This window comes from Chinchilla lanigera, unplaced genomic scaffold, assembly GCF_000276665.1.
Source record: "Chinchilla lanigera isolate Chin_1 unplaced genomic scaffold, ChiLan1.0 scaffold00092, whole genome shotgun sequence".
Taxonomy (NCBI): Eukaryota; Metazoa; Chordata; class Mammalia; order Rodentia; family Chinchillidae; genus Chinchilla; species Chinchilla lanigera.
In genome coordinates this window covers 3,009,197-3,021,519 of record NW_004955493.1, presented here as the reverse complement: position 1 = coordinate 3,021,519, position 12,323 = coordinate 3,009,197, and the positions used below count along the sequence as shown (strand labels likewise).

Below are 12,323 nucleotides of genomic sequence, written 5' to 3'. Positions count from 1 at the left end.
TTTTAGGTAAGTAAATCTTCCAAAATGAGGGAGCTGTTATGCATACCCTCTTCGTACACAAAGACACAAAACTCTATACAAGAATAATGAAAAGAAGTAAAGAAATGATAGAAGGAGTGAAAAGGATCCCAGAATGCTTAGCTCTTAAGAACCGAGAGTCACAGAAGCCGAGCCTCGTACTCGGTGCGACAAAGTTTTACCCTCTGCCAGCACGTTTTTGAAAAAATAAGTAACCAACACATGCACCTGCAAATCTAACCGTCGCCAAAACCGTGAAGTTATTACACAAATGCTGCAAGATGGGAAATTAAAATTGGTATTGACATTATACAATTAAAGAGGGATACTTCAAGGGAAATATTTTACTGCCACACAATTAATTAACAGAATAGTATTGAGACTTCAAAACCATTATCTACTATAATTACTATCCTAAGAAATTAACCTATTTATAATCAGTTTAAAAATCTGATCTGAAGGCTCAAATTATGTGCTACAAATAGAAATATAAAGCAACATCTCATTAGACATTCAGAGCTCATTTTTTCTTAGAAATGCATCTGCAAAAATGTTGGGTATTAACTCTATTAAAAAAACCCCAAAAGCTATTTTCAGATTTGTCACCGCTGTTCCCACACCCCACCTTTGCATCGAATTTGTAAGGCACAGGAATTCCTAGAGAAACCCTTTCTACTTCCTTTATGAAAAGACTGTGTTATCTCAATGCTGAAAATTAGAGCCTCGGCCGTATGCAGCAGGGTACCGTAGGTGTGTCATCTGGGTTGCAGCTGCTCCACTGACATCACCACGATTCCAGAAATAAGTATCAATTTGCTTATGCCCCACCGCTCCCAATTTGTGAAAGAGGAGTCTCCCACTGCCCAAGAGAGAGAAAAGAAAGGAAGGAAAAAAAGGAGAACAGAGGATACAAGAAACAGAGGAGTCTGAGCTGCGTATCAGTGGTGTTAGTGGAGAGGGTGCAAGTTTCATTTAAAATATTTGGGCTCCCATCTGTCCCCAGTATTTGCTGTGTGTCTGACACAAAAGGGCTTTCTTCTCAGCACTCAAAAGTCAGTCAGTCAGTTCACAGAGCTGACAGGTGACGCTAACTTTCCCAACACAAATTTTTACTTTGAAAGAACTCCTACATGACAGAGATGCAGTGGTCTGCTCTTAGACTGACAGCATTACCCATTTCAACCTGAAGTGGTTAGAAGCTTCCGTAAGGTATCTCTGAATTAGAAACAGCGTAACAACAGACTGTTCTCAGATGAGCCACAAAAACACAGGATGGTGACTGATAAAGTCGATGGGGGTGAAGCTGAGGAAGGGAGCAGGGTGGGGCGCTCGGGAGAGTCATTCCTACTTGTGAAACACTCCGTTCTCATACACATGTTCAGAAAGTCTTTTCAGTTCCCGTTCCACAGTGACTCTCTTCACCATCCCTACCTGCTCACTGTGTATAGTTCAGTATTTAGAGCACAGAGCTAAGGAAAAATGTGGTCCTAAATACTTTTAAAGTTTTCTTTTGTCATTGAAAATACCTATTCTCTGAACTGATGTTTTTCAAGGTAAAACCTGAAGTTAACTTCAGTTTCCTGGAAGACTTGTTAAAAATGCATAATCAGGATCTTATCACATAATTCCTAAATAAAAAACTGGGGTCTTCAGCAGAACACTCCGAACCAGTCCAAAGGAACACTTGATATCATGTGTTCCCAGCTGCTGATGGCAGTCACAAGGTAACTGCATATGCTGCTAAGGGCGGATAAAATGGAGTGTTACCTAGCTGGCCTGAAACATTACATTTTTGTATCTGTTCCTTTCACTAAAAACGGGCTCATGAAATAAAATCTCAAAACACTAAAAATAAGCATGAAGGTGTTTTATAAAGCTATAGCTGGTCTGAATTAATGGTGAATGAAATAAACTCTACTTTAGAATCTGAAGACTTCATGGTATGTCCAAACTTATTCAAGATTCCTCAGTATTTCACTTATACTTGGAATTCTGCCTCACTAACTTGCAGAACTTTTAAGCTTATTTCTGAAAATGATTATATCCGTTTTGGTCACTTAAGAAATGCAAACAGTATACATGTAAGATAATGTGGAAGTATGTACGTGAATGAGCAAGCGGAGTATGACAGTAAAAGAAAAAAAAATTAGAAGACTACAAGGGAAGTGGCCCTCACTGACGACAAAAATCCCCAAATCCACTTGAAATTTGCTTTAAATGGAGCAGACTGCAGCCTTTCAGTGCAATTGTGGAAACTACTGATCTGGAGACACAAAGTTCCCAACAAACTCAGACAGACAAGAAAGAAGCCCAAGACCGCACGGCTCTCCCGGGGCGGGCGCGGCGAACTCGCACACTTACGCATCTATAGTAGGGATTGCGTATTTTCCAGTGTTGGTCAGCATTGCACCTTTCATGTTAGGGTCTTTTACTTCCATCATAAAACTTCTGGGAATTCCAGTGCTCTTTTTAATTCTAGGCCCAGACTCAAAGTTCTTATCCTGTTTGGAAGGAAAAGGGAAAAGAGAAAAAAAGCAGTCATCTTTATTTAACATCCATGAATATCACGCAGTGTTTACTAACTTACTTACAGTGTTTACAAAATTAACCTCATTTAACACAGCTGTCATGTGAGGTGAGTCCTACTAAGGTCATTACACAAAAGAAAGCACGCTCGGAGAGTTAAGTACCTTGCCTAAACCCATTCAGATATTAAATGGCAAAACCAACACAGGAAGCCTGGGAGCTCCGGCTCCAGAAGCGGTGCTCATTTGCCATTTTAACAGACAAATCAGTTTCTACCAAGGAGAAAAGTATGGCTAAGCAATAGTTCCAAGGAAAATAAATGTACCATAGTTTCTAGTTTGGACTCACCCCATTTGTTGGGCAATTCTTAATATAATGGCCAGGTTTACCACAACGGAAACATGTGTAAGATGGAGGTGGTGGTCCGAGAGGTTTCTTCATGTAACTAAAAAGGAAAACAAATACACTTACACACCGATTTCCAAATAATAAAGCTTTCGAATGGGGGCAGGGGAAATCTCCCCCAAAAGTTTCTGTTAGTATAAAGTATCTTTGAACTTACTTAATTGGGTCGTATTCATGGCCAGACTGTGACATCATTGCTTTAATTTTATCTTCTTCGGAAGCATTGGCTTCAGCCAGATTGGCAGTCTGTTTAACAGGTAATTATTTGACACACACATTAGAAACACATTTAAGACCACACAGCCAAAGACAACACCACTCATCCTGTAAAGAGCAGTATCTAGACTAACCTTGCATAAAATAGCTATTTACATGTAAGTACAACCTGGAAGCGGCACTGGGAGCTCCTTAGGTTATATGATGTCTGGGTGTCTGGGAGGCTGAAAAAGAAGTCTTTCTGGGGGCACTCAAACCTTAGACCCTGTTTGTACCTTCCATTAGGACTTGAGTATTATTGTTCTGTAAATCAAAGACTAAGGGCAAACACTTGACGTTCTAAAACCTTGAAAATACCTCAAGTGTCAGAGCACTGAGCACGGAGCCTAGTGTAATTTCATACTAACTGGAGGTGGGGTGAGGAGGGTGAACCAACACATTACACAACAATTAGAAAAGTCAGAAGGCTCTTCAGGGTCGAGGTGTCAGTTTCAAATTATGTACAAAGAATGTACACTTTAAGCATTTGTAACTTTAATTCAACTCTCCAGATAAATTTTATGAACTTTATCTTTAAGGTATTATATATAATAGTGTAGATATAAGCAGGGTCTAAGGGAGCGATTCTAATTACCTGAATCTTCAAACATCTAGCACTCATACCAGCCATTCACTGGGTTTTGTAACTTTACATTCATTCACAAAACAAGCAACCAGTTTTAACATTTTATTGTAATTTTATATACAAAGAATGCTTAACAGTAACAGAGCTTAGAACAGCAGCAACATTTACAGAAAACTGATTACAGATGTTTAACAACTAATTTGTTTGAACCCAAACATTATATTACAAATAGATAAAAAAAAAAAAAAAAAGAATCCCCCAAACCTCTAAAACTCCCCAACTCTTTCCCGCAAAGCAACAATTGTAGTAATAGACCAAAACTCAAATGCGGCCCTTACAGTACACAAGGATAAAACCAGCAGCTGCAAACTGATGATGTTAGCTCTAGCTTAAGTTACTCTGCATGAAGAAGTTATAAAGTAAAATGGTTTTACTCCACTGATTTAGCATCATCAAGTTTAACGTGTGGTTTTCCTAGGAAAGGGTCTTAAAAAGTAATTGTCTGTTAGTAGGACATCTCGGAGGGATACACCCTAGGGAAAAAGGACACAACCTACAACGAAGCCAAGGACAAGATAAGGACAACACTACTGGAGAATCCTTTTTATTTATCTTGGTTGGCTAACTTGGTTTCGTATTTCTGATGCCAGGGAAAAAAGGATTTTTGGAAAAATGGACAACTTCCTTCTTGGCCCTCAAAAGTCACCCTACTCTTCTTCCCCCTAGGCACCATGTGCAAGCTAAATTGGTTTTTAAAAAAAATCCATCACTTGTACTTTCCCAAACCAAAGATATACATATTGAGCCGGAAATGCAAGCAGTCTTATCGTAAAACATGACATACACAACGGTTTCAGGAGGTAACAGTTTGTCCCTCTGTCAAACACACACATTGGTATACTCCTGTGAACAGTTTTATACACTTACATAATTCATGTAGTCTGTGTTCAAACAAATTAGGTTGTTTAAAATGTTTTCTAAAGCAGACAGCCTACAGCATAAAGAAACAACCGTAACATTTAAAATAATGATCTTCATGGGCTCGACTCAAATAGTCAAGAAATAATCAGACTGTCCAGGTAAAGGAAATCTTCTGCTTTGGCTGCTCAAAGTCCACATAATTTACAGCCCAAACCAGGGGATTCCTCCAGAACTTTGTTTCCAATGTATAATTAAAATGTATGAGGGGAAATGGTTAAGTATAGCTTCGTGTGTTTCTTCTGTCTTGAAGATGAACAATACTCCAACATTATGCTGAGACTGACAAAGCACTCCCCTACCTTCTCAAAACAGAAACTACTCTTTACAGGATAGTAATATATACAATGGTTTTGCAGAATATATCCTCCCCCAACCCATTTAAAAAAATGCTTCCACATAAAATGTTAGAAAAAGACATATTTTCAAGAATATATGTATATATACCTTTGTAAGCTGGGCCAGAGTAATAGATGCAGAAGAGTCATCAATCTGTTCATAAAAAATTAAACACACATTCAAGTTCCACACTGAAAACATCTGGAAGTGATCACTTAGCCCCTAATGTCACTTAATGTTCAAAATACTGGGCATTTTCTTAAAAAGACTGTTTTCTTTCAAGGCTGCTAAGTGCAGCTCAACCTAGTTCCTTTTTACACCATTTTACCCCCAATATAAAAGTTATTTGTTGAAGGGGACTTAACTACAAGAAAAATAAGATCAAATAACACAACCTGTTACACACGCAATCTGTCCGGTGTTGTGCCTAAATACATTGCAGTCCCTTGTCTCTCCATGGGTTCTGCATTTTATAATGCTCAAGACAGTGTGCACCGGTAGACAGTAAGAAATCTAAACCTCCCCTATGTCATCATACAACACTGAAAAAACAAGCAGCTCCTTAATGGCTCAGATAATTCCTTTAATAAACGACAGCTGTCACATCATGGCTACATTTTTCTTTCACGAGCATGTACTGCTCAGTTCAAGGAAGTTTATTTTCCCATATAAAGACTTAACAATAGTTTCTGGCCAACGAAACCACCGCTTTGTCAGAGCAAAGATGTTTAGGGGAAAAAAAAAGAAAACCAAAGGCATCCAGGGTAAACAGAGCTGTCACACATGATCAATGGATTCTAATATTTGGAGAAAAGTTACTTAACCAAACAGGGCAAATATGTATGAAAATTATAAGAGGGCTTTAAAAATATAACATTTAAAACTTTTCATTTTCTAAAACGATGTTAGCTTATAAAGGTATGTATCCGCATGTTACACACATACAAATATATCTTCAGCAAATACTGTCATCTTGAACACGAGCTCCTTACAGCTTTCCATTTAATCACAGTGTTGCTTATTCAGTATTTTATAAGCTTCTCATGCACTGTTGGTCAGAACTGTTCTTTAAAATGGAGAGAATGTAAAAAATGTCTGGTTCAAAGAAAAAGTCTTCACTGGGTATTTTTCTAAGAGCATTAATTAAAAGCATGACTTAAGACTCCAAGCAAAATGTAACCATTTTCAGTGTGAACTTCTTAACCAATGCCCAGGCAGAAGGGATTTAATAAATGTAAGTAAAAATAATGGCTACACTTGAGACACATCTTACAAATATTTTATAGTTTTAAATGTTAGCTTGATAGGTATTATTACTGGGATGTTTATCTGGACAAAAGGTTCTTTGCTCCGTGCTTGGCGGGGGAGGGGGAGGTTACACATTTCAAAATACATTAACTCCACATTCCTTGTGTGTAGCCACATAACCCCACCAATGGGTTCTCACTCTTGCTCAGCTTTGAAGTAACTTTTCCTTTGAGAAATAATCTCAAGAAGTAGAAGAGCAATGGAAACATACACATTCTATTTTTATCCAGAATAAAACCCAACCTACTCAATCTATTTTTAAAAGGGTTACTGTACACTTCACCTTAACCAGGAGTTACCAGAATGTACGTAGCAAAGACTGAATTGCTGTCACCCAGCCTCCATCTATACTATGCTTCTAACCAATGAAACCAAGTAACCTTTACACATAGTTCATTACCGCAACAGGAGTACTGGTGACTTCCTTAGGAAGAAAGCAATCCATTATATTTTCTTATCGCTGGAACTGAAAAACTGGTGTTTTAAAAAATCTTCCCAAACCTCTAACATTTAACTTTCATTTTAGTTTTTTATGCTGGGCTATCTTTCCTTTTCGCTTTCTGTCATTAATTATACTGTATATTTATTGAGTTGAGAGTGGTTTCAAATATGCAATCACATCTCCATCATGTTTTGCCCACCAAATGATCACTATAGCACCTAAATACACTTGCAAATTTGTCAGATTTATCACAAATTTAGAAAGGCATTTAATCTTATTTTCTACATATTGCAAGGTGTTAAGAAATGAGTAAGAAATGTTGATAAAGAGTGGTTTAAGAACATTTAGGAATTTATATATGATAAAATGTCAGTAAAAATACTGACTTTTTGGTGAGATGATCAGGTAAAGTACTAATGTTAAAAAAAAATCTATCGCATTAAAAAATATCTTCACAAAACTGGGACGTATTGTAAAAACTTATTCAAATTAACCCACCTCTCTACATCTGTTTAGGGGGTTGTACTTCTGGAAGCAAGGACCTGACATCTTTTTATGCCAATTGCACTTGACTGACATTAAAGGATCCTACACACTGTAATTCTCACACCGAGCAAGAATAATACCCAGCTTTGGAGTACCCACACGGAAAGACGACTCAATAAAAAGGCTGCAGGGTACAGAAACAGCCAGCCTGAGCAAGAGTTGGCTTAAGTCACCAAAAATATACATCCATAACCAGAACAAAACATTTAGTTCAAGGCCTCTGTTTGTTTTTGTGACTATGTACACTCCACACACTTTTGAAGACTCCTAAGATGGACACTAATTATGTATGAGGAATATATTCTCTCATTCCGAATGTCAGCAAATGTACCCCAGGCAAATAACAATGGGGTAAGTTACTTAATGTCTTCATTTCAGGTAATTCTACCGAAAAATTAAAGCCACTCTACAAACATTAAAAAAAAAAAAAAAAAAAAAAAAAAGGAAAGAAGAAACCTAAATAAGCTTGAAATAAACTGCTTATAAATGTAATACAGACATGCCAGGGAACACACAGGGCTAAAAGAATGTTAACTTTATTTATGAACATGTGACTTGTGTTTATACACATGCTAATAAACAAAAAGGAAATAATTATTATCAAGAAATAAAACTTCATCTGAATTCGTTTAAATACTATATAAAAAATGTACTTCATACAAAATGTGTTACATTTACTACTACAGTCACCAGGATAGTCAATCTTTTTTGTGCTAGCATTTGGATACATAAAAATCAGCTTTAAACCAACCATCAGCGAAACAGAAACTCAGACAAGTTTTACAGCATTATGCTTAAAAAAAATCCCATATAGCCTAAAAGAGGGAGAAAACCACCCCCAAACACTAAGACTTTTGATCTTTGAATCACTGTATTTAGTTCCATGAGAACTAAAGGCCATATACTTTTGAAAACAAGTTCAAAGTTCTGTTATCATGTTTAAGATTCAATGATCCAGGTTAGCGAAATGCCTCACACACAAAGATCACTAATACTCAAAAAGTAAATAGCAAGCAATACCCTTGATTTCTAAATGAAGATTTCAGACGTCTTGCAATGTGTACAATATCAAGCCTGCGCAGTCCAATGTTTAGAGAACCATCAAGTTTACAGAACCCAATTAAGATAGACCTGTATCTTCGAACCGATGTTTCACACTACAATTTAGGAATGCTGCTACCTTTTACTTAAGAGCTCAGTCAACACAGTGTCACACTTGAGGTCCATCTGTAGTTATAAAAATCAAAATACTACCCTGGCTGCAGGGAGTTATCTCTGATAAGCTATAGCTTTCAACAGCCTACAAGGAATGTAGCATTTTAGTATTAAGAAAAAGGGAAATATCTTAATTTAGGCATTTGAACAGATTAGAAAGAAGTGTAAGACCATGTATTAAATTTTGAAAACAATATACCCACTGGTATAAAATCACCAACACACTTTTGTACTCTTGCAGACTGAGCCAACTTCAGTTTACACTTTATAGTACAGGTGTAAGCAAAGGACAGGAGCTCAAAACTGGCAAATACTGCAAGACTAATAAAACTCTATCAAGGGTCTCTGGAAAGCTCTTTCCTATGATGTATTTGAACTCAAAGAAAGTAGCAAACTGTAATGTAAGCTTTGCATGTTGCTAATGCATTTTTGAAAGCCATTATGAGGTAGGAAAAAAAAACTAACAAAAACTAAGTGATACAACGTGGAAATGGCAAAATATACACTCCAAACATTTTTTTATTGCAAGAAACAAAAAGCACACAACAGCCTGTACATACATACAAAATACTAACTATAGACAGACAGATGTAGAACATGTTATCATGTTCATTAGTGTAAAACCTACATGACCTAAAAAGGATCATACATTACTGTACAACACAGTGTCATACAGGAAGAATGCTACCATATTTAATAGGAAACAGTGCTATGGGCACAAATTACCCACGTCTACAGAATGAGTGTGCAAATTATGCCATGGATATCCAGTTTAACTGAGCTGTCATCAAAATACATTTTATTTACAATATGTGCTACGGTCAGTTGGATATTAAGTTCTAAAATGATTTACTTCACTGCAACATTATAAAGGTAAAAGCAATGTGTAGAAAAAAGTGTGAGATTGTGTTTTTACATACTGCTTTTGTAGTTCCCATCACTGGTTCAGTTCGACTTCTAAAAAATAAAAGATAAAAACGTATGTTAGCTATTTGTGAATTTTTATGCTAATAAAACTTACTATGTCTCTCCAATCACAGTTTTAGGGATACAGTTCTCCTTTTGTATGAAGATTTAAATACAGTCCATTTCTGAAGTAATGGATAAACTACTTTAATCTTCACTACCTTTGAATAATTTAAGATACATCTGGCCCTAAAAAATTTCCATAGTATGCTACAGTTCTAGAATAGGTATACCTTGCCACTTACAATAAATACTTTCTGAAAGGCTGTCTGAGGATTTTTTACGTTTAGGAACTCTGGCTTATTAACAGACTGAAAAATTATTTACTTGTTTTTTAATAGGTCCAGATGTACACATCAGATTTCCACATCAGATTTCCACATCAGATTTTTTTAAAGCAAGATCAGTATTATTAACATTGTGGTTCGGATCCCTGAGAAAATGCTGCTCTCTAAAAGCTAATTTTCAAATCTGGAAAGGTTAACAGTTATTTTCATTTTTAAATGTTTTTAAATAATGCTCAAGGACAGAGTAAGAATTCAAACTACCAGGAAGATGCAACCTAAAAACTGAGTATTTAAAAGAATGAATTAAATGGTTATATAAAACCAGGCAATTTTAATCCTCATATATTAAAAGAATATACGAATCAACCCGAAAGGGAATTTCTTTAGTACACACAGGAAAGGGGATAGAAAATGCCAAATACAGCTTTAGTTTTAAGTTTATGGTATCCTGACTATAGAGAAATGTTAGATAACATCTAAAAGGAATTTTTAGGTTTTGCATGATTTGGAGGTTCTGAAGTTAGAAAGAAAAAAAAAAGATTTTCATGAACTCTGACATTTTATGAGGCAAATTTATTACAAATGAAATCTGAGGGGGGCTGGGGTTGTAGCTCAGCGGCACAGCGCCTGCCTGGCAAGTGCAAGGTCATGAGTTTGATTCCTGGTACTGGAGAAAAACCAAAGCCAAAACCAAAAAAACCCAAAAAAACAAAAACAACAAAACAACTGAGGTAATATGAATTAGCATCCAATTTTAATTGGCAGCTTATTTTGCTATGTATTTCAAAGAATTCTTGTGCCCAGAATTTCTCAGTATTAAAAAAAAAAATCCAAAGTTTTGATTTTTTTAAAAAAGCACATGTAAAATATAACTTCATACTAAAATGTGGGCATTAACACTCAAGCTAGAAGCACACTGGGTGTGGTGGGGCGCACCTCTAGTACCTGCACTCTTGGAAGCGGAGGGAGAAGGGTCACAACTTCACACCCAGCTACAATTTAGAGAGACCCAGTCTCCAAAAGGTCTGGGAATAAAGCTCACTGCAAAGGCCCTGAATTCAATGCTAACACTACTAGTATTACAAAAAACAAAAACAAACTCAAAAGCACTCATAAATAAGTTAACTTGTTAACTACAACAAAAAGATTTTTGAAGTTGCTACTCTTCAGAAGGTATTACCCAAAAGGACCTCCAACTGTTAACACATAAAATGTAACTTTGCCACAAACTGGTAAGAAAAAAATCTCAGCACACTTGCCCACATGAGCTAAAGCTCCAAGAAATGAATATTTTATCTCAAGTCCACAAATACATTCCATTTTTTAGGACTGGCAAATTCTGAAATTTTTCACTGACCCAAAAGAAGATTTTGCCAAAATTCTGAACAAAGATATCCAACTTCTCAGTGGAAATCGTTACCCTTACGTAGCCCAAGTTGTTGTGCTATTCACATATTCTAGTTCTATCACTATTAAAATTGCAAGAAAGCAGAAGTTAAGGATATAGAGTTTTCATTATGTGTTTCTTCAGTGAACATAAGCACTAGACTACCCCTAGGACTGCTGTGTTCTTACTCCAATAATCGGCATGCACCAAGCACCATTAACTCTTACAACTCTAAAAGCTGGAGAACAACTGTCCCCTAGGTGTTAAAGGGGAACTAGACTCAGGACCTTCACCTTTACACCTTGCAGATACCCAAGTCTTCTTGATGCCCCCAAGTCTCATATGTAAAACAGCATGTATTTCTATAAAACTGACTGAAATCTTCCTTACACTTTAAATGATCTCTAGATCACTTGTAATACACAACATGATGTAAATGCTAGTTATACTGTAGTGTTTAGAGTGACAAGAAAAAAATCTACGCATGTTCGCTAGGGATGCAATCATCAGGCTTAACTACAGGCACACTCCAGAAACAATGTAACCAATATTCCCCCCCAATCTTTTCAACCTGCAGTTATGAAGACATCCAACCCCAAGGTAAACTGCACTTATACCTGTTTAAAGAAATCTGAGACACAGACACTTTAGATAACCCACCAAAGTGTCACAACCGGCATAAGCCAGTAATATGCTCGTAAACCCTATATACCCCATGGCCTCCCAACCGAAGCCCCTTACCGATGAAGGAGTATATGCCAGCATCACTGAATACTCGATGCGTTCAAAATATGCAGGACAGAGCCCCACAACATACTTGGTTTTTTGGCGGGTGGAGCGGTGTACATGGTCTTGGTATGTTACCTAGCCTGGCCTCAAGTTTATGATCCTCTTCACTTCAGGCTCCCAAGTAGGTGGGATTATAGGCATGTGCCACCAGCTCAGCTCAGCATGTATATTTTTGGGGTAAAGAAAATACTCCATATAGAGCAAAACTTTTTCTTAGTAACTGCTTACTTCTAAGTATATAGCCTGAGTCAGTTTAACCAGAGGACACTATGGGCG

At 36.8% G+C, this 12,323-nt stretch overlaps 1 protein-coding gene across 1 annotated transcript in view; it reads right to left on the bottom strand.

Moving 5' to 3' along the window:
• The window catches only part of Rbbp6 (retinoblastoma binding protein 6), a gene marked incomplete at its 5' end in the record, with an annotated part of 31,117 nt that overhangs the window by 13,119 nt on the left and 5,675 nt on the right, over window positions 1-12,323 (bottom strand). The window contains 5 exon segments of the mRNA XM_005405106.2: window positions 2,380-2,519; window positions 2,893-2,989; window positions 3,107-3,195; window positions 5,216-5,260; window positions 9,539-9,575. Of these exon segments, the coding sequence (XP_005405163.1) occupies window positions 2,380-2,519; window positions 2,893-2,989; window positions 3,107-3,195; window positions 5,216-5,260; window positions 9,539-9,575 (408 nt within the window).